This window comes from Puma concolor, chromosome F2, assembly GCF_028749965.1.
Source record: "Puma concolor isolate L17-30 chromosome F2, mPumCon1.1.hap2, whole genome shotgun sequence".
Taxonomy (NCBI): domain Eukaryota; kingdom Metazoa; phylum Chordata; class Mammalia; order Carnivora; family Felidae; genus Puma; species Puma concolor.
In genome coordinates, this window is record NC_141684.1 from 46,829,595 (window position 1) to 46,850,344 (window position 20,750).

General features: G+C 37.5%; 1 protein-coding gene across 11 annotated transcripts in view; it reads left to right on the forward strand.

The window, feature by feature from the left end:
* Window positions 1-20,750, forward strand: part of LOC147572004 (uncharacterized) — a 218,898-nt gene that overhangs the window by 29,757 nt on the left and 168,391 nt on the right. For 2 of the 11 annotated variants that reach the window (XM_086695528.1, XM_086695527.1), the window contains exon 3: window positions 14,803-17,748. The exons of 6 other annotated variants lie outside the window; for them this stretch is intronic. In XM_086695528.1, coding sequence (XP_086551654.1) covers window positions 14,803-14,885 — 83 coding nt within the window. In that variant the 3' untranslated portion in view covers window positions 14,886-17,748. Of the gene's footprint in view, window positions 1-14,802; window positions 20,379-20,750 lie in introns of those variants that run through there. 3 more of the 11 variants (XM_086695538.1, XM_086695546.1, XM_086695529.1) reach the window with 2 other exon arrangements.

Here is a 20,750-nt window from a genome sequence, read left to right on the forward strand (position 1 = left end):
CTAGAGAAGCTCAACTCTGCCCCATTGGTCCTTAGTGGGTAGTTCCAGATTGGGCAAGTGGCCTTACAAAGATACATGTGGAGGTCTCTGATCCTCTGAAATATGCTGGAGAGTCATTGGCTTTGTGAAAACACAGAAAAAGCAAAAGTATGTTGGCCTTTTAGGTGGAGCTTAGTGTTCCTTTCTGTTAACCCAGTATCCTTTCACACCTGCCGTCTCAAGGTCAGGATGTTTTATTGGACCACGGATACTCTGAGAGCCTGGAGGGGTAAGTGAGAAGGGGTGGTGCTCTCATTCCTCATGGGCCCCCTTTCCACAGTGCATTTAGTGACGTGTATATTTGCTTATTGGACACAGGCTCTTTACTCATGCGTGTTAGAGAGTTGTAGAAGCACACAGTGTAGTTGACATTGCTTTTAAAAAGTAATATAGCTCCCTAATTAAGTCCATTTCAAAGCAAAAGTTTTCATGATAAAAGTATTGTGATTTGAGTATACCCACCAAACAATATCTTTCCTGTCCTCTTGAACTTGGAGTCAAGTAAGAGTTGAGCTCAGTGGTCAGCAGGTAGGTATCACATGGCAACTGTCGTGCTAAGCAGCAAGGGATCGAACACAAACACAAGGCTTGGTGCAGCCGTAGCGGACTTTTCAAGTTCATCTCTGAATTCGGTGAGTGGGCTCGTCTTCAGCACTGCTGGACAGTTGCCAGCCTCTCTAGCAGGGCAGGCAATTCACCGCATAGTAAAGAGTAGAGGAATTTACTGACCTAGTCAAAAAAGTATTTATTTAGTGTGCACTCTGTGAGTGCTGACGGTGTTCTAGATGCTGGAGACACAGAGGTGAATAAGACAGGCAAAATCCTTGCTCTCCCGTATGTTTTTTTCTTCTGTTTGTGGGGGACTGGGCGTAAAGCAGGGTGCCACAGGCAGCAGAGACAATAAAGAAATACATGCTTCTGGTTGACAGACCAGCTCTGAAAAGATTGAGAAAGGGCCCGAGAACTGTCTCAGTGTCTTGTTCTAATTCACCTATCCGATAATACTTAGGAAGGAGCCTGCCAGAGAGGGAGAGATGCAAGGAATTTTAGTATAGTGTATTTACTTAAATACATGAAGCTAGGGAGTGGAGGTTTCCTTCCAATAAAAAGTCGTATTTGTACATACAAATTCAACAGATGTGAATAAACCAAAGCCCTCCCCAATTCTCAAAGTATCCCTCCTTCTACCTCCTACAAGATAGCCATTGGTAGCATTTTACGTTAATATCAGTAATTACCCCATCAATATCAATATATTTTTCTCTGAACATGAAACATACATAGTATGTGTATTTAACTGTTTAAAATATTTGCCAGGCATAAACATGGAAGAATAAAGTAGGACAAGATAAAACAAATGAATGTGTGTACCCTTTAGGTATCCTTACTAAATACATCTGCTGTTTTGTTGTAAAGCAGTACTATTTTCTTTCACTTTCATCTTTTAAAAATTTTTAACTTTTTAATTTACTTGCATCTACTGTGATCTTAGGTCTTAATGTCTTGGGTCTTTTCCTTATTCGTTAAGTATGAATTATTTGCCAAATAAGATACCAGAAATAGCAAGATTAATAAACACTAATATCCTTAAAGTTCATGCCTTTATGGTCTGTGCCTGCAGGAAAACTGCTTTTGGTGGGGCTGCTGAGAACCTTTTAGCTCTCTCTCCTGCAATGTGCACTGATTGAGAGTCCTTATTTCTTGGAATGGTGTCCTGGCGTCTCCTGAATTAGATTGTTCTTCTTTTGAGGTAGAGATGTCTTAAACCTCTCCAAGAAGGCCTCATGTCATGTCTCTAATACCTCATGTTCTGTAATTGCCTTTCTCACTCTCAAAGACAGAACGACGGTAAAAAGATGTTGCCTCAATTCTTTCCCTCTCTGGATTCGAAAGGAGTTATATATTGGAATTTTGGTGCTGGCTTACCCCTTACAGGTCCTCTCTCCAATGCCTATCACAGAGGGTCAAATTATTAGTGAGTAAGGAAGCTCCTATGTTTCCTTGTAAAGAGAATCATACTTCTGTTTCTTATTTATTTTTGGGACAGCGAGAGACAGAGCATGAACGGGGGAGGGGCAGAGAGAGAGGGAGACACAGAATCGGAAACAGGCTCCAGGCTCTGAGCCATCAGCCCAGAGCCTGACGCGGGGCTCGAACTCACGGACCGCGAGATCGTGACCTGGCTGAAGTCGGACGCTTAACCGACTGCGCCACCCAGGCGCCCCTGTTTCTTTACAAAATTTCTATTTTTCTTAGAAAATTTTTTTTAATGTTTATTTATTTTTGAGAGACACAGAGACAGAGCATGAGTGGGGGAGGGGCAGAGAGAGAGGGAGACACAGAATCTGAAGCAGGCTCCAGGCTCTGAGCTGTCAGCACAGAGCCCAACGCAGGGCTCGAACTCACAAACCATGAGATCATGACCTGAGCCGTAGCCAGACGCTTAACCGACTGAGCCACTCAGGTGCCCCACAACATTTCTTTTTTTTTTTTTTTTTTAAAGTTTATTTATTTATTTTGAGAGAGAGAGAGAGAGAGCATGCATGGGTGTGCAATTAGGGGAGGGGCAGAGAGAGAATCCCAAGAGGGGCCTGTGCTGTCACCACAGATCCTGACATGGGGTTCAATCTCACGAACCCTGAGATTATGACCTGAGCCAAAATCAAGAGTCAGATGCTTAACCGAACGAGCCACCCAGGTGCCATTGGTTCTTTATGAAATTTTTTCTTAAAAAAAATTTTTTTTTTAACTTTTGTTTGTTTTTGAGAGACAGAGCATGAGAGGGATAGGGGCAGAGAAAGAGGAAGACACAGAATCTGAAGCAGGCTCCAGTCTCTGAGCTGTCAGCAGGGAGCCCAATGTGGGCTTGCATCCATGAACCGTGAGATCATGACCTGGGCTGATGTCAGCCACTTAACTGACTCAGCCCCCAGGTCCCCCATTTACAAAATTTCTTAAAGGTTGATGCAAATTCTGCATTTTTAACACCCTATGTGTTTCCCATAATTTTTGAATAATTTTTTGAATAGTTATTTCAAAAAGAGCAGAGTAGTTTTCTAGTCAATCAAAACTATAATCTTTCAGTCAACTTACTTGACAATAAAGCCTGGATCACCAAATTATGGACTGAATTCTACCCTTTACCCACTAGGCAGGTGTGTGACTGGAGAATGATAACAAGCATTCACATTGTGCTTCCTAATTACAAAGCAGCATAGCTGAAGGACTTCATTTGATTTTTCATGAATACAGGACTCAGAATCTAAGCCAAAAAGAATACAAAAAAAACCAGTAATGAAAACATGGTATACCAGTAAAGTAAATCCTTATAAAAAATGGCAACCTACCAATGGAATGGGCTCGGTTACTCTAATCTTTTCATCTCCAAATATCCCTTATTATTAAAAGCCATTACATGAAGATACATATATGAATCAAGCAAAGTGGTTCACAAAGGCACCACAAGAATTTGGACTCCTACCAGCTCACAGGAGGTCTTACGTAGAGGAGGAATTAGGTGGAAGTCTAGAGACTGTTTTCTGAACATGATTGTTATGACTAAACTGGTTATGCATGTCTAACTTCTCTAACTAGTCAGACATCCAAATAAAGACTAGGGAGATATGTATGTTGTTTATGCACACTTGTACAGGGCTATAAAACGGGTATCTTTTATTGAGAACAACATCCAATTATTCATGATCCCCTACTGCAATAGTACTAAGCATTTAACATGTTTTACTCTCCTTTGTGTCTGAGTCATCGTCTTGGATTGTAATGTCATGTATATTACATGACATTAAGTCTTTGAAGCCACCAAGATAGCCTTTAGTTCTGTGCTCTGTTATACTAAGCTAGTAGGATTTAATTATGAAATTCTGGACATTTACAATCACCTGGCAGAAAAGAAGCCTCGAAGGTTTCAGTATGTTCTCTAACGTAGTGCTTCTCGAACCTTATTGCATGTATGAATCACCTGGAAATCTTCTGATTCAACAAGAATGGGTGGGGCTTGAAACCCTGCAGATCTAAGAAGCTCCCAGGTACTGCCAATGCTGTTAACCCATATGCACCATAGGTATAGTGGCACAAGACAGAATATTTGAAGGGTCTCAGGAGATAATGTGGTCTAAGTAAAATTGCTCTCCCTGATCTTCTCAATGAGTACCTAGTGCATATAGCACTGGATGCATTTTACCACAAACAAATAATAAAAGATCTTGTCCTTGTAAAGATACGTACGTAATTTCCACAAGACATCAACAATAAGTAAGACAATATTTACTTTATTGTTTTAGACAGCTTTAGAGTAATCTTTATGGAAGTAGGAAAAAAAACTTAGTGAAGAGAGGGTATCAGGATAAAGGAAAAGCATGAAAGACATACAAGAAATGAGTTGGAATAAGAAATTAAAGACAAAAATGTAAGTTTCAAAGAGGTGAGGTGGCACAATTGGACAGGAGCAAGAGTAGAAAGTGACAAAATGAAGGCAGAATTGGAAGGAGGGTTTTGGGGAAGGAAGGAGTCTGGGAAGGAAAGAGAAAGTATTTTTAGGCTACATTTCAATGGGCTCCAAGTAAGCAAACCAGTCAGTCATGCTGGCAAGTTTCATTTGGCTTCCATTGTGTCCCTGGCTCTACTTCCGCTCAGTTTTGACAAGCTAAAGAATATACATTTAGTCTTTGATGTATGACTGCAATTGTAACACTGGCTACATTATAATCCATTTTGCAGTCTAGGTTTGTGAAGAACTTCCTCTTTAATCCCCCTTTAAGGATATCCCTTCTGGTATGTCATTCCCATTTCTTACAGGAACTCCTTAATTTTCCACAAGGAAAATAGAGTTTTCCTCTCAAAAGAAAGCCCATATTTGGGATTGTAAAGAAAAGGAAAAGATTTTGATGCATCTTATTTTAATTATGTATTATGAAGAAAGTCACTGCAATCAGCGTTTACAAAGCAGCTTGTGTCAAAAGTTGGAATATTTGGACACCTAAAGAGTAATTTTTTTTTTTTTTTTGTTCCACACAAAATAACCTTTCACCTGATTTAAACAATTCAACTGTGGGGGAAGGGACTATGGGACCAGGTGCCCAGGCCTTAAATCCTCTGTCTCTTGAGGATCTCACTAATCATCATTGCCAGCACCACCCTTGCCCTCAGGGAAGATGTTGACACCTGCCGCCGTTCGCACCCAGGCCTAGCTAAAGACACACACCCCTTTGAGAATATACCACAGCTAGCTGAGCCCGCTCTGTTCCCCCCAACAATGTTTACCAGAGGTTCAGGGCTAACAACAGAGAATTACAATATAATGAGATACAGGTAACAGCTTGTATGTGCCTTGCTCTTTAGAGCACACAGAACCCATTATCACCCCCCCGCCCCCCCACCTCACCACCCCAATCCCCAGAGACTACTGGGAAGAAGAGAACAATTTGGGATGGTCTCTTTATTTTGGTCTTCTCAGGATGCTGTCCCTTCTGTCTTTGGCAGACTTAGGAGGAAGTTCTCTGATGATTGAAAAATCACTTCTTCACAGCCTTGAACTGGGAGGCTTATCTGCTATGAGGGAAGGAGCATAGTAAAGATTACATTATGGGAACTGCTGAAATAAAATGCCTTGAGAGTTTATTACTGCCATTTTCAAAGGGAAAACTGAGTAGGTTACAGTATTTTATGTTATTATTTATTTATTTATGATTTATTTATTTATTTATTTATTTATTTATTTATTTTTTTAGCCTTATATAGTTGTTAGCAAATCTAGCTCCTTTATTTTAATTTTTAAAAATTTTTTAAAATTAAGAAATTTTTTAAATTTTATTTTTTAACATATTGAATTTATATATATGTATATACACATATACATATATGTATACATATACAATTTATACATATATACATATATGTATACATATACATCTATACATATATGTACATATATAATTTATACATTATATTTATACATATATACATATTTATACATATATGTACATATATAATTTATACATTATATTTATACATATATATTTAATATAATTTATTGTCAAATTGGCCAACATACAGTGTGTAAAGTGTGCTCTTGGTTTTTGGGGATAGATTCCTATGGTTCATCGCTTGCCTACAATACCCAGTGCTCATTCCAACAAGTGCCCTCCTCAATGCCCATCACCCATTTTTCCCTCTCCCTCACCCCTCCATCAACCCTCAGACTGTTTTCTGTACTTAAGAGTCTCTTATAGTTTGCCTCCCTCCTTCTCTTTGCAACTTTTTTTTTCCCCCCTCCCTTCCCCCATGATCTTCTCTTGGGTTCCTCAAGATCCACATATGAATGAAAACATAGGATATCTGTCTTTCTCTGACTGACTTATTTCACTCAGCATACCTTCCAGTTCCATCCACGTTGCTGCAAATGGCATGATTTCATTCTTTCTCATTGCCAAGTAGTATTCCATTGTATGTATAAACCACATTTTCTTTATCCATTTGTCAGTTGACGGTCATTTAGGCTCAAAGCAAGCAACCAATCAAACAACAGGCATCTTCTTAAAAAATCCAGAATAATCTGTAAGTCAATACTTTTACACACGACAATTTCTTTAAAAAAAATGTTTATTTATTTATTTTGAGAGAAAGAGAGAGAGAGCACAAGCAGGGGAGGAGCAGAGAGAGAGGGAGAGAGAGAGAGAGAGAGAGGAGAAAGAGGAGAGAGAGAGAAACCCCAAGCAGGCTCTGTGCTGTCAGTACGGAACCCTACGCGGGGCTCAGTCTCAAGAACTGTGATGGGCGCCTGGGTGGCGCAGTCGGTTAAGCGTCCGACTTCAGCCAGGTCACGATCTGGCGGTCCATGAGTTCGAGCCCCGCGTCAGGCTCTGGGCTGATGGCCTGGAGCCTGTTTCCGATTCTGTGTCTCCCTCTCTCTCTGCCCCTCCCCCGTTCATGCTCTGTCTCTCTCTGTCCCAAAAATAAATAAAAACGTTGAAAAAAAAATTATAAAAAACAAAACAAAACAAAACCTGTGACACCATGACCTGAGCTGAAATCCCAGAGTTGGATGCTTAACTGACTGAGACACCCAGGTGCTCCAAGAATTACACACTACAATTTCAAAATGAAAAAGATTCTCACAATGTGTGTTATCTCATGTGGTGTTAGTGGTCAAGTGGAGATAGTAGTTGTGGTATATACTGCCTTTCTGCTGCTCATTTTTGTAAACGTTTGTCTTTTTGTGTTGTCTCCATTGGAAACAGAGGCGTGTATTCTGGATGATGTAACTCTTCAATTCATGTGAGAATATTTGGTTCTACATTTCTGGAGTTAGGTGTTATGCATGCCACCTTCTGGCCATTATTAAGAACACATCTAAAATGAAGGTGGGAAACAGGAGCATGGGAGAGGGTGAATTGAGCCTGAAAGCAGTGCTTTCTGAAGCCTGATACCCCAGCCTCACCACCACAACTGCCTGTGGTGCCTGTTCAATGCAGTTTGCTGGACCCCAGCCCATGCTCAACATGACTGGTGTCACTGGAGGGGGGATCTGGGTTTGTAGCAAGAACTGGTGGTTCCTTTGCCCACTAAAGTTGGAGGAGCACTAGCTTAGAGACATGCAGCCTTTTTCTATCCCTAATTAACTATGTACCTTAGCTCCCTTCTCTTCCTTTCCCTTCTCCATGCCTCCATTGCTATCAGTGCCCTCTACAACAGTGGCCAAAGTAGTCTATGTGTCCTCTTGGTGGGCACTGAAACTTTTACTGTCCTGACAGCACAGGTGCCATGGTAAACCCGATGCCCTGACTTACTTTTTGTATCATAATAAACATGAAAAAATGTATTTTGCATTTTTAAAAATTGATTTCCTTTAAACTTTGCAAAGCATTTTTTGTATACCTTATTTCATTGGTCCTCAAAGTTTACTTTCTATAGACTCCCTTCAGAGACCATAAAACTGAGTTTTCTTCAATTTTAATATGCATCTTTTATATTCCATATGCATAGGAGAGAGGCATATTACAATTGATGAAAAGTCAGTTTATCATATATATTGAATTATCATATATATTGAATATATATATATATATATATGTGTGTGTGTGTGTGTGTGTGTGTGTGTGTGTGTGTATACCCAAAATGAATAGGGGTTGACCGCCTCTAAATGATCAAATGCCCTAATGTGTACTCTTTCTAGAGGTTCCTAGATTGTATAATTCCTGTTTGTACAAGTTTTACATTTGCAATAAGCTCCTCAAAGATATTTTTTATAATTAAAAACTCCTTAAAGTTTTGTTGTTGTTGTTATTTTTTAAAATGCTACCCTGGGATTCCTGAACTTCTTCATCAGTCTAGATGTGATCTCTGAATTCAAAGGATAGATGCAGATTGAACATTAAACTTTTCCTGGTAGAATGGTTCTCCCTATTAAGACAATTTATTTATAATAATAGAGCATTGTTACTCATGCTAGCTTACTGTTAATTCATTCCATACATATTTATTGAGTGCCTATTATGTATAAAGCACTATTCCAGAGGATACAGAAATGAATAAAACATATAAAAATGACCTACCTTCCTGGAGTTCACATTTCAGTGGGAAGAGACAGGTAATAAACAATGTAAAGTATAATAAGTCCTATGGAGAAAAATAATGCAGAAATGATGGCTAGGGAGCATTGAATGCTTTGAAATGATAAGTAAGGCATTCTGGGAAGGCTCACCAAGAGGGTTATATTTGAGTAAAGATGAGAGGCATGTGAGACATCTGGGGGAATAATGTTTTAGATAGAGGGCAATATAAGCACAAAGGCTCTGAGAGGCAAATTATCTTTCCAGTTTTATTGAGAAATAATTGAGGTACATCACTGTATAAATTTAAGGTGTATGCATGATGGCTCAATCTACATATATTGTGAAATAATTGTAGTAATAATTTAGTTAGCACCCATTATCTCATATAGATACAATAGAGAGAGGAAAAAATAAAAAATTTTTCTTGTAATGAGAATTCTTAGGATTTACTGTCTTAAAACTTTCCTGTATATCATTCAGCAATTGTGTATTAATACATTGTATATTAATTACATCATATTGTATATTAATTACATCCCTAGTATTTGTCCTTTAACTGGGAGGTTGTACCTTGACCCTCCCCTTTCTCCAATGGAGATAATACAGTATTTTTCTTTCTCTGCCTGACTTACTTCACTAACATAATGCCTTTAGGGGCGCCTGGGTGGCTCAGTCGGTTAAGCGTCCGACTTCGACTCAGGTCACCATCTCACGGTCCGGTCCGTGAGTTCAAGCCCGGCGTCGGGCTCTGGGCTGATGGCTTGGAGCCTGGAGCCTGCTTCGATTCTGTGTCTCCCTCTCTCTCTGCTCCTCCCCTGTTCATTCTCTGTCTCAAAAATAAATAAACGGTAAACAAAAATTTATAAAAAAAAAGTCAAAAAAAACCCCATAATGCCTTCAAGCTTTATCCATGTTGTTACAAGTGGCAGGATTTCCTTGTTTCTTGTGGCTGAATAATATTTTTACACACACACACACACACAAACACACACACACACACATCACTACTTCTTTATCCATTCATCTATGTATGGACACAGGTTTTTCCCATGTCTTGGCTATTATAAATAATGCCACTATGAACATAAAGGTGCAGGTATATTTTTGAATCAGTGTTTTTGTTTTCTTCAGATAAACATCCAGAAGAGGAATTGCTGGATCATGTGGCAGTTCTATTTTTAATTTTACGAGGAACCTCCCTACTGTTTTCCATAATGTCTGTGCCAATTTACATTTCCACTGACAGTGTAGAAGGCTTCCCTTTTCTTCACATTCTTAGCACCATTTATTATCTCTTGTTGTTTTGATGATGACCATCCTAACAGGTGTGAGATGATGTGAGAAAGGAATATGCGTGGAGTATTCCAGGTTAGCAAGGAGGCCTATGTTACAGGGACTGAGAAAGTGAGGAGGCAGTGGTAGAAAATGAAATTAGAAGGTGACTGGGTGCTCGACTGATCAAGACATTATAGGCCATAGTGTGGACTCTGAGTGAAATGTGTAGCTATTGATGGGTTTTTAGGAAAGAAGGGACCTGGAATGTTTTAAAAAGATCACTCTGAATCTTATGTTAAGAACAGACTGAAAAGGGCCCGAGAAAGAACAGGAAGACCAACTAAGGGGCTGCTGTAGACCAATTCAACAAATACTCACATTCCTATCCTCTACATTAGGTAGAGTAAATTTTACCCACCCACTAAAACTGGATTTGCTCATTGAACTGATTTAGCCAATGAAATGTGAGTGAAAAGTTACCGTATGCCAATCTAGAGATGAGGCTTTAAAAGACACAGCTGGTTTTCTTCAGCCCTGTTGTGCTTTGTCAAAAGTGTAGCCCAAGTAGCAGGTGTTCCTTTAGCCTGGGCACCAGAATGAGAGACATGGAGCAGATAGGAACTTGACCAACAGCCTAGAGCCAAGACAAGATGACCCAGCAAAGCTCAGCCAAGCACAGGAAAGTCACAGCAGACTTGTAGATTTATGAGCAAGAAGTAAATTATGTTGGAAGCCACTGAGATTTGGAAGGATATTTTTTATGCAGTAAAGCCTGCTTCATGCAGGTACTAGTATAATAATTTAGGCAAAGAGTGATGGCAAACTAGAGTGAAATCAGATGGTTGTGGTAGGATAAGAATCTGGATATATTTTTGAAGACAGGGAATATTGAAAGAGGGACATGATGTGGGGCATGCACAGGCGATCAGAGTTAAACTTTGTACATGTTAAATTTGATATACCTATTAGATTTACAAATAGAAGTGTCCAACGAGTGGTTTGATATTTAAATAAAGTCTTCAGGAGAAAACTACTTCTTCTGGCCATGATAGATTAACAAGGAATGAATTATTCTCCTACCTTTAAGAACTAGAAAGTTGGAAAATGATGTTTTCAAAACATTGGATAACAGGCACTGGGGATCCTGAGAGAAGGAAAAACAAACAAGGTGAACCTTATTGCCCTATTTTGGCTTGCCATCTGGAAGCAATTTTCAGTTTTCAGTTTTCAGTGGGGGGAGGGAAAACTCAAACAAAGCCTGTTGGTCTCACTGAATCGAGGAAATAGAGATAGGAGTTCAGAGAGGCTAAGGCGGCTAGAATCTTTTTTGGTGGGGGGAGGGAGGAAGAGAAACAGTGAGACAGAGAGAGAGGAGGAGGGAGAGAGAAAGATTGATTCAGAAATTTTCAGAGGCCTCTTGACCTTAGTCTGAGTACTGATAAATGCATGTGAGAGAGGCAACTACCCCAGGCAGGGGGAAGGACCACTGCAAAGCAATAAGCCAAATAATTCCTAAAGCTCACATGAGACTGGGATGATTTTCAGTGGGATCATTTTCACCAGTCAGAGAGGAAAGACCTTGTGTTGTGTGGGGCATTGGAGAGAATCCTCAGACGGGTACCTTAGTAGTTAAGTAGTAGTGAGGCTAAATTAGCACTAGGCTAAAGGATGTTCTGAGTCTCCCTCACGAAGTTTAAAATAAGCCTCAAAAGAGTCAGACTGATTCAAAGCAACTTAACTGTGTGCCAGAAGAAAGCCCAACACTATTAAAAGGAAGCCAACAAAATATGGCACCTGTTTATGTAAGGTCTCAATGTCCAGTGTTCAGTAAAAATTACTAGAAATTCACAAAGGCAGAAACATGACCTATAATCACAAGAAAAATGTCAATAAATAGAACTAGAAATTACAGAGGTGATAGAATAACTAAAATTGGTTATTATAAATTTACTTCATATTAGCACAAGAGTAGGGAGAAACAGAATGTGATGAAAAGAGAAACGGATAATATGAAAAAGACCCAAATCAAACATCAGGAGATAAAAAAAATAGGTACCCAAAAGGAAGAATAAATGGGCTAGATAAACTGAGTAGAAACTGCAAAAGAAGAGAACAGACCAATAGAAACTATAGAAATGACGTACAGAGAGGAAAAGGGTTGAAAGAAAAGGGAACGGAGCATGAATGACCTGAGGTACAATGTCAGGAGATGATGCATATTTAGAATTGAAATCCTAGAAGCAAGGTAGGGAGAGGGTAGAAAATATTTAAAGGAAAATGGCCAAATTTTTTCCAAATCTGATGAAAACTCTGAGCGCACAGATCCAAGAAACTCCACAAATTCCAAGGAGGAAAATTATAAAGAAAACCACACCAAGACACGTTATAATCAAATTTTAGGAAGCAATGATAATGAGAAGATCCTAATAGTAGCCAGAATAAAAAAGACATATTCACATCAGGAACTTTTTGTCAGAAACTATGCAACACAGAAGACAATCCTCAGTATTTAAAAAAAAAATTTTTTTTAATGTTTATTTCTGAGAGAGAGACTGAGTGTGAGTGGGGGAAGGGCAGAGAAAGAAGGAGAAACAGAAGCAGAAGCAGGCTCCAGGCTAGGAGCTGTCAGCACAGAGCCTGAAACCCACAGACCGTGAGATCATGACCTGAACTGAAGTTGGACCCTTAACCGACGGAGCCACCCAGGCACCCGGCAATCCTCAGTATTAAAAGAAAAAAAGTCAATCTAGAATTCTACAGCCAGCTTTCTGATTTTTCACAAAGGGAAGTGAAATAAACACTTTTCAGACAAACATATGTGAACAAAATTAGTGTCAGCAGATCTATATTGTAAGAAATGCTGAAGGAACTTATTCAGGCAGAAGAAAAATACCCGATGGAAATTTGGATCTTTATTAAGGAATGGAAAGTACTAGAAATGGTAAGTATATGGTAAATATAAAATGCTTTATGTTCTGAGTTTTTAAGTCTTTTAAAAAGATAATGGACTGCTTCAAGTGAAATAGAAATAGTGTATTTTTGGGTTTAAAACATATGTAGAAATAAAGTATATGATAAAATAGCTCAAAGGACAGGATGGTGAAATAGAAATATTGGGTTGAAAGTTCCTCATAATGTGCATGAAATGACTTATCATTTGAAGGTAGATCGTTGTATTAGTTACCTATTCCTGAATAACAAATTACCCCAAGTTTAGCAACTTAAAACAGCAGTGAACATTTGTTATCTCACATAGTTTTGTGCTTTAGGATGGGCTTAGCTGGTTGGCTCTGACTCAAGATATCTCACGAGGCTGCAGTTAAGATTAAAAGGGGTTTCTGTCATCTGAACACTTTACTGGGAATGGAGAATTTGCTTCCAAGATGGCCCACTCATGTGACTGGAAAGTTGGTGCTGGGTCTTGGCCAGAGTCCTCAGTTACTTTCTGTGTGAACTCTCCTTAGGGATATTGAGTGTCCTCAGGGCGGCAGCTGGCTTCCTCAATGAGTGATTAAAAAAAAAAAAATAATAAAAAAAAGTTGGAAGCTGAAATATCTTTTTTACCTAGCTTAAGAAATCACACACTGTCAGTTTTATTGTTTACACAGGTCATCTCTACTCAGTGTGGGAGTAGACTATATTAGGGCTTGAACATTAGAATACAGAGATCATTGGAGAACATCTTGGAAGCTGATTAACTCAACTGTAGTTAGAGTAACATACTGTAAACTCAAGAGCATCAGTGAAAACTTCTTTTAGTGAAACTTTAGCAAATATAGTCCACCATATATAAAAAAAGATAATACATCTTTTGTCCCACTTTTGCTGAGAAATAACTTACATCATTGTATAAGTTCAAGGCACACAACATGATGGTTTGATGTACATATATTACGAAATTATTACCACAATAGGTTCAGCTAACATCTATCTTCACAATAGATATAGGTACCTTTATATCTATATACCTTCACCTTTATATAGGTACAATATAAAAAAAAGAAAGAAGAAAATAATAAAGGGAAAGAAATTCCTCCTTGTGATAAGAAGTCTTAGGATTCACTCTCTTAACAAGTTTCCTAAATATCATACAATAGTATTCATGATAATGCTCATGTTGTACATCCCTACTTCTTATTTATCTTATATCTAGAAGCTTAATCCTTTTGACTACTTTCCTTCAATTTCTTTTCCCTCCACTCCCTGCCTCTGGTAACCATGTCTCGGCTATTGTAAATAATGCTGCTATGAACGTGGAAGTTCAGATATGTTTTCAAGTTAGTGTTTTCGTTATTTGGATATATTCCCAGAGGTGGAATTGCTGAATCAATGGTAGTTCTATTTTTAATTTTTAAGGCTCCTCCACACGGTTTTCCTTAAGGGCTATACCAATTTATAATCATACCAACAGTGCACAAGGATTACCTTTTCTCCACATCTATGCCAGAATTTATCTTTTGTCTTTTTGATATTGGCCATTTCAACAGGCATGAGGTAATACTTCATTGTGGCTTTAATTTGCATAGGGTAATACATTTTAAAATTTTTCATTCATTTTTTTTTGAGAGAGAGAGAGAGAGAGAGAGAGAATGCAAGTAGGGGAGGGGCAGAGAAAGAGGGAGATACAGAATCTGAAGTGGGCTCCAGCTCTGAGCTGTCAGCACAGAGCCTGATGCAGGTCTTGAACCCACAAACCATGAGATAATGACCTGAGCTGAAGTTGGACACTCAACTGAGCTGCCCAGGTGCCCCAGGATAATACATTGTGACCAATGAAAGTTCATCTCAGGAATTCAGTTTTAGTTTAACATTCAAAAATAAATATAATTCACCAATTAACAGAAAATAAAGAAGATAAAATTCATAACCACCTCAATAGATGCAGTAAAAGCATTTTTTTTCCTGAAAATTCAACACCCAGTCATGATAAAAACTCTACAAACTGGAAATAGAAGAGGACTTCTTCAATCTGATAAAGGGCATCTACAAAATCCTTACATCTAGTATCATACTGAATACTTTCTCCTGAAGACTGGCAACAAGGCAAGGATGCCCACTCTCACCACTTCTTTTCTATTTTCATTGTGATTTCTAGCTAGTGCAATATTATAAGAAAAAGAAGCAAAAGACATACAAATTGGAAAGGAAGCTGCTTTTATTTGCATATGACATGATCATCTACATTGAAAACAATAATTAGCGAATCTACAAAGAAGATACTGGGGAGAAAAAGAAGCTACTGGAACTAATATACAAATAGCAAAGTAGCAGGATACAAAGTCAATATTCAATAAATTAATTGTATTTCTATATATTCACAACCAACAATTGGGATTTGAATTTAATATAATAATACATTTTAATGGCATTAAAGTATTTAATAGTTTTAAAATATGAAATATTTAAGTTTTATAAAATATGTGCAAGAATTATACACTTAAAAATATAAAATTTATTGAAAGAAAGTAAAGAAAATCTCAAAGATGGGGACATATACCAGGTTCACAGATTGAAAGACTAATTATTGTTAAAATGTCAAGTGTCCCTACATTATCTATAGATTCAATGTAATCTGTCCAATCCTAGCACCTTTTATTATTTGGTAAAAATTTATAAATTGAGTCAAGAATCTATAGGCAAATTAAAAGTGCTAAAGTAGCCAAAACAATTTTTGAAAAAGAACAAAATTTGAGAATGTATATATTATCTGATTTCTAGTCTTACTCTAAAGTTTTGCAGTAATCAAATACCATGGTATTGGCATGAGAATAGACATATAGGAAAGTGGAAATAAAAAGACAATCCCAAAATAGATACATACATGTGTAGCCAATTTATTTTCAACAAAGTTTTCAAGTTAATTCAGTGGGGAAAGGATAGTTGTTGCCATAAATGGTGTTGGAACAACTGGATAACCACATGAACCTTGACCCTTAGCATACATTCTCTAAAAAATTAACTTTAAGTGGATTATACACCTAAACATGAGCTAAAACCATATGACTTATAGAAGAAAACATAGGCAAATATCTTTATAACCTTAGTTTAGGCAAATACATTTTAGGATACAAAACGTATAAACCATACATTTTTTTTTAAAAGGTGGTAAAATTAGAATGAATTGAAATGTAAAATTTTTGCTCTTCAACATACTCTGTTAAGAAGAGGAAAAGGCAAGCTACAGTTGGAAAGAAAATATTGGCAAAACCTAGATCTGATGAAGAACTTGTGTCCATAATAGAACTCTTACAACTTAATAAGATAAATATATGACAACAAAAATGGGTGACAGATTTGTAGACACTTCCACAAATAAGTTGTATGAATGCTAAATGTACATATGTATGTATGATATGTATGATATCATATGTATGATAGCTTATGTATGATGGTTGGTTATTGGTTATGAAAGAAATGCAAAATAAAATCACAATGAAATATCCACGTGTGCCAATTTTTGGTAGCTTTATTTGAACTCAAATTTCCCTCAAGTGGGAATGAATAAACAGATTGTTGTGCATGCATGCAAGGAATTCTACATAGCAGTAAATAGGAAAGAACCAATGATTCCTGTACTAATGTGAATGGGTATCAAAAATTTTTTGTTAAGTGAAAAGCCATTCTCAAAATATCACATAATGGATAATTCCATTGATATGAAGTTCTAGAAAAGATAAAACTCTAAAGACAGGAAGCAGACTGGTGGTTGCCAGAAGCTGAGGCAGGGTATGGGGGGAGGTTTTTACTGCAAAAGAGCAGAAGAGAACATTCTGGATGAAAGAAATGTTCCACATCTTGCTTTTGGTGGTGGTTATGTGACTGTATTCATTTGTCAAAACTCATAAATTGTATAATTTTATTGAATGTAGGTTATGCCTCAAAATAGCTAATTAAACATTTTTTAAGAGAGGTCTGGGTTAGAGATACATGTGTAACTCATGTGTATATAGATGGAATTTAAGGCTATGAAAATGGATGATATATATGAAGCTCAAAGATTGAGCACTGGGGTACTACAATGTTTAGAAAACAGGGAGATGGGTAGGAAGTAGCAAAAATGACTCAGAAGGAGTAGCCAGTAAAGAAAATGGAGTATTTGAAATGTCTTGGAAGCCAAATGATAAAGGTATTTCACAAAGAAGTGAGTGATCATCTGTGTCAAATGCTGTTGATGTGTCAAAAAATATGAGGAATGACTGTTTCTTATTGAATATAGCAGTCAAATATGAAGGCAATTCATATTTTGCCTTGAACAAGAGAATATTGACTGGGACTGCATTGGTTTGGTTCAAAAAAAGAATGGGCGTAGTCAGAGATAATGAAGCGGCAACTCCAAATTAGTTTTGCTGTAAACTAATTTTTTACTTTTTGCTGTAAAGTAAAGGAGTGTAATGGAGTGTAGGTAATGAGGTACTAAGTGTAGGTAATGAAGTAGTAAGGTAATGAAGATGATGATGATGATGATGATGGTGGTGGTGGTGATGATGATAACTTAAGATGGTGCAATGTTAACATGTTTTTATGCTTGTGGGAAGGATTCATCAGACAGAGAAACATCTATGATATAGGAAAAAGAGGGAATATTTCTAGTAGCAATATCCTTGAGCAAGAGAAAGTTGATGGGATCTAGTGAATGAGTTGAAGCATTGGCCTTGGATAGGGGTACAGACAGTTTGTATTAATAGAGTAATTCAGAGTGTATGGACACATGTACAATGAGATGGATAGATGTGGCGATGGAGCTTATGGGAATTCAAAACAAGTTACTTCTGTTTTCTACTTCTATTTTCTCAGAGGTACAGGAAGCAAGATTATGAACTGCAAATGAAGATAAAGAGGAACTTGGAGGACTGAAGTGAGAATAGAAGTGAGAAATGAAACAACCATCTAGGATGCATGTGTGAAGGAACCAGGGAAATAGGGTTTGATTGTTGGGCAGCATCAAGAGGCTACTTCTGCAGAATGACTATCCCTTTCAAATGAGAACATTCAGGTTTTCTCTGGATTCATCCAGCTACAGGATGCAGGCACAAAGTAGATGGAGAGATGAACTTACCCGGTATTAAAGTTTTGCTACAAGAGAATGAGAAGGTGGAAGAGAGGCAAAAGAGTTGAGAATATGTACAAGGGAATGATGATAAAGATGGGCGGTGTATTTAGACTGTGAAAAGAAGTGATGACACAAGGAGGGTGGTGGCCAGTAGAAAGGTGGTAGGATTAATGGACTGTAGGATGTAAAAGGGAGTAAGAATTGTTTAAACCAGAGTACTAGAGATAGTAAGTTTGAAAGACAAAAGCTATGATTGGGGAAGGGATTTCTTAAAAGTGAAAGTAAGGAAGAGGTAACTACAAGGCCAGGGGTTGACTATGCAAGTGACTATCTGAAATGGGTAGAGAACAAGGTTACTGAAAAAGAAGAAGTTGCAGTGACATTTTCATGCCCTGGGTCACATCCCCTCGGTCTAGCTCGGATTTCATCAGCAGTTGTGGCAAACAGTTCCTGTTTGTTTTTGCCTTCCTGCCTTGAGCACCTATCTCACCTCTGCTTTTCTGCCTCAGGGGTTTCCTTTGAGAGCTCTCTAAGTGCAGGGAAGGGTAGTCTGGAATTGTGGAGGAGTGTATACTTCTGGCGAAAATCTAAACCAGTTGGGATCAGGAATTGATGGAGCCCCAGCTTCCCTTCTTTGGAAGGCAGCTCAGTTTAACATGGTTCCTCAGAAGGATTGAGTAGCTCTTGTGTATTCTGGTAACTAATACAGTAGCATACACCCCTTCTTGCTCCCTCACTGTTACTTCTGGGAATCACCTCTCTAAAAAATTACCTACAGCCAAGTCCTTATTTCAGGATCTGCTTTGGAAAAACCAAATTAAGGAACTCAGAAGCCAGCTTGTTCAAAGGATGATTCAAATGGACATTTAAAAGATCATAGTAATGTTGGAACAAACAAAGTAATATAGGAAATACAATCTACAAGGAACAGGGGGAGCATTACTTAGCCTGGTGCCTAGCACTCGGTAATGATTTGGCAAATATTTGTTGCATGAATAATGCAGGGAGCATGCTGATCCTTTACAACCCATTCTTAAGAATTTCAGTTTCCTACTGTAAGAACTCCTTGAAGAATCATTCTGAGGTCCATTGTGTCACATCCAAACCACACTGACTTGATAAATAGGAACGGTGAGACAGGTTTAAAGGCAGGTTGAGGACAGAAACTACCAGTAAGTAGGAAATTCAATTATGCTGCTTTGAATTATCTGTGAAAGGAAAGGTCTGGATATTTGCTGAGAACTGGCAAACTGGAACCATTCCGTGTAGGTTGAGGAACTGCAATGAAATGTCTGAAGCCCACTCAAGGTGATCTTCCTTACCTTCCTCCTCAAACTGTGCTCGGAAAACCTCCTTCTGGGCACAATCACTTTCACAGATTACTTTAATAGAATGAAGAGGTTTTTCTATTGCTGCACTTCTTTGTATGAAAGGGCTTTAAATTAATGAAATGTTACTGTAAATTCATTAACAAACACATTTACAGCTTTAATATTTGTGTTTCCCTAATGCATACCTAAATGGTTCCTGAAAGTGAAACAATAATGTAGGCAGTTGATTAACTTTAAACATTATCTCTAAATGAAACATAGCATATTTACAGGGAAAGAGCTGATTAATGTTGAACAGGAAAATAAGAGGAACTGATGGAAATATTCATCTAGGAGTTATACCTGAGATGCTGAGTTTCTAAATGTAATGCCTTTCCTTATCTCTATAATGAAAATTGTCATTAGGAAGATGGCAGAAGTAGGTTGTTACTCCTGGTAATGAAATAAGTCATGAAACACTTGAGAGTATACTCATTAAACATACTCTTGTATTTATTGGTAGAAAGGAAAATGATCTCATTTATGTTTTAGAGAGAGATACTAATGGACACATTAAAGACACAGATTCTGTTCTATTATTCTAACAGTTTTAAGCATATATACAACATAGACCATTTGCTTTTAAATGGCTGAATACCACGAAAGAGGCACTTTACATTTAAAACTTGTTTTATATTTTATAACTTAAAACCAGCTTATACCTATAAATACACAATTTGGTATATCTGTTTACGTACCTATGTGTCTGTCTATTATGAGAGTTGCTCCTGGGTATCTCAATTAGTTCATAATGGAAAATATGGAAAAATTGATAAGTAATAAAAAAGGAAATTTAAACCACCCATAATTCCACTTCAGGGATCATTACTATTATCACAATACCATATTTTGGAAAAGCAATTTAATAATATATATCAAAAGTCAACTGGTATCAAAAGATATCTAATCCTTGACTCAGAAAGGGTTTTCCTCAAGGAAATAGTTACTGGGTAGGTTCCTAAGGCATTTGTTGCAGTGTTTAAAATATTTTTAAACATGAAATACTGTGTATAAAGCTATTTTTGAAAATTCATCATTGTCTAGCTATACATTGAAACACTAAATAGCCAATACGAATGATGTTGTAGAAGAGTGTTCAACGATATTGAAAGATCTTCGCTATATAAAAGCTAGTGAAAACAGCAGTGTCTAAAATAGTAAATAATGATGGGTATGCATGTGTGTGTCTGTGTAGAGAGAAGACTATAGGCATACCCCTCACATTTCATGATGACTATCTCTGACTGGTAGGTTTTCAATTTTCTTTTTGTTATTTATATTTTTTTAAATGATATAAAATAAACAAGGTCCTTCTAAAAATGCAAATAATTATAAGAAAGAGCAGACATATAACTTACACTTCTAAATGCAGCTATCAAGTTATGGAAATTTGAGAGAAAGACATTTATCAAAGGTTTGATAATTTTGCTTCATATAAAATATAAACAC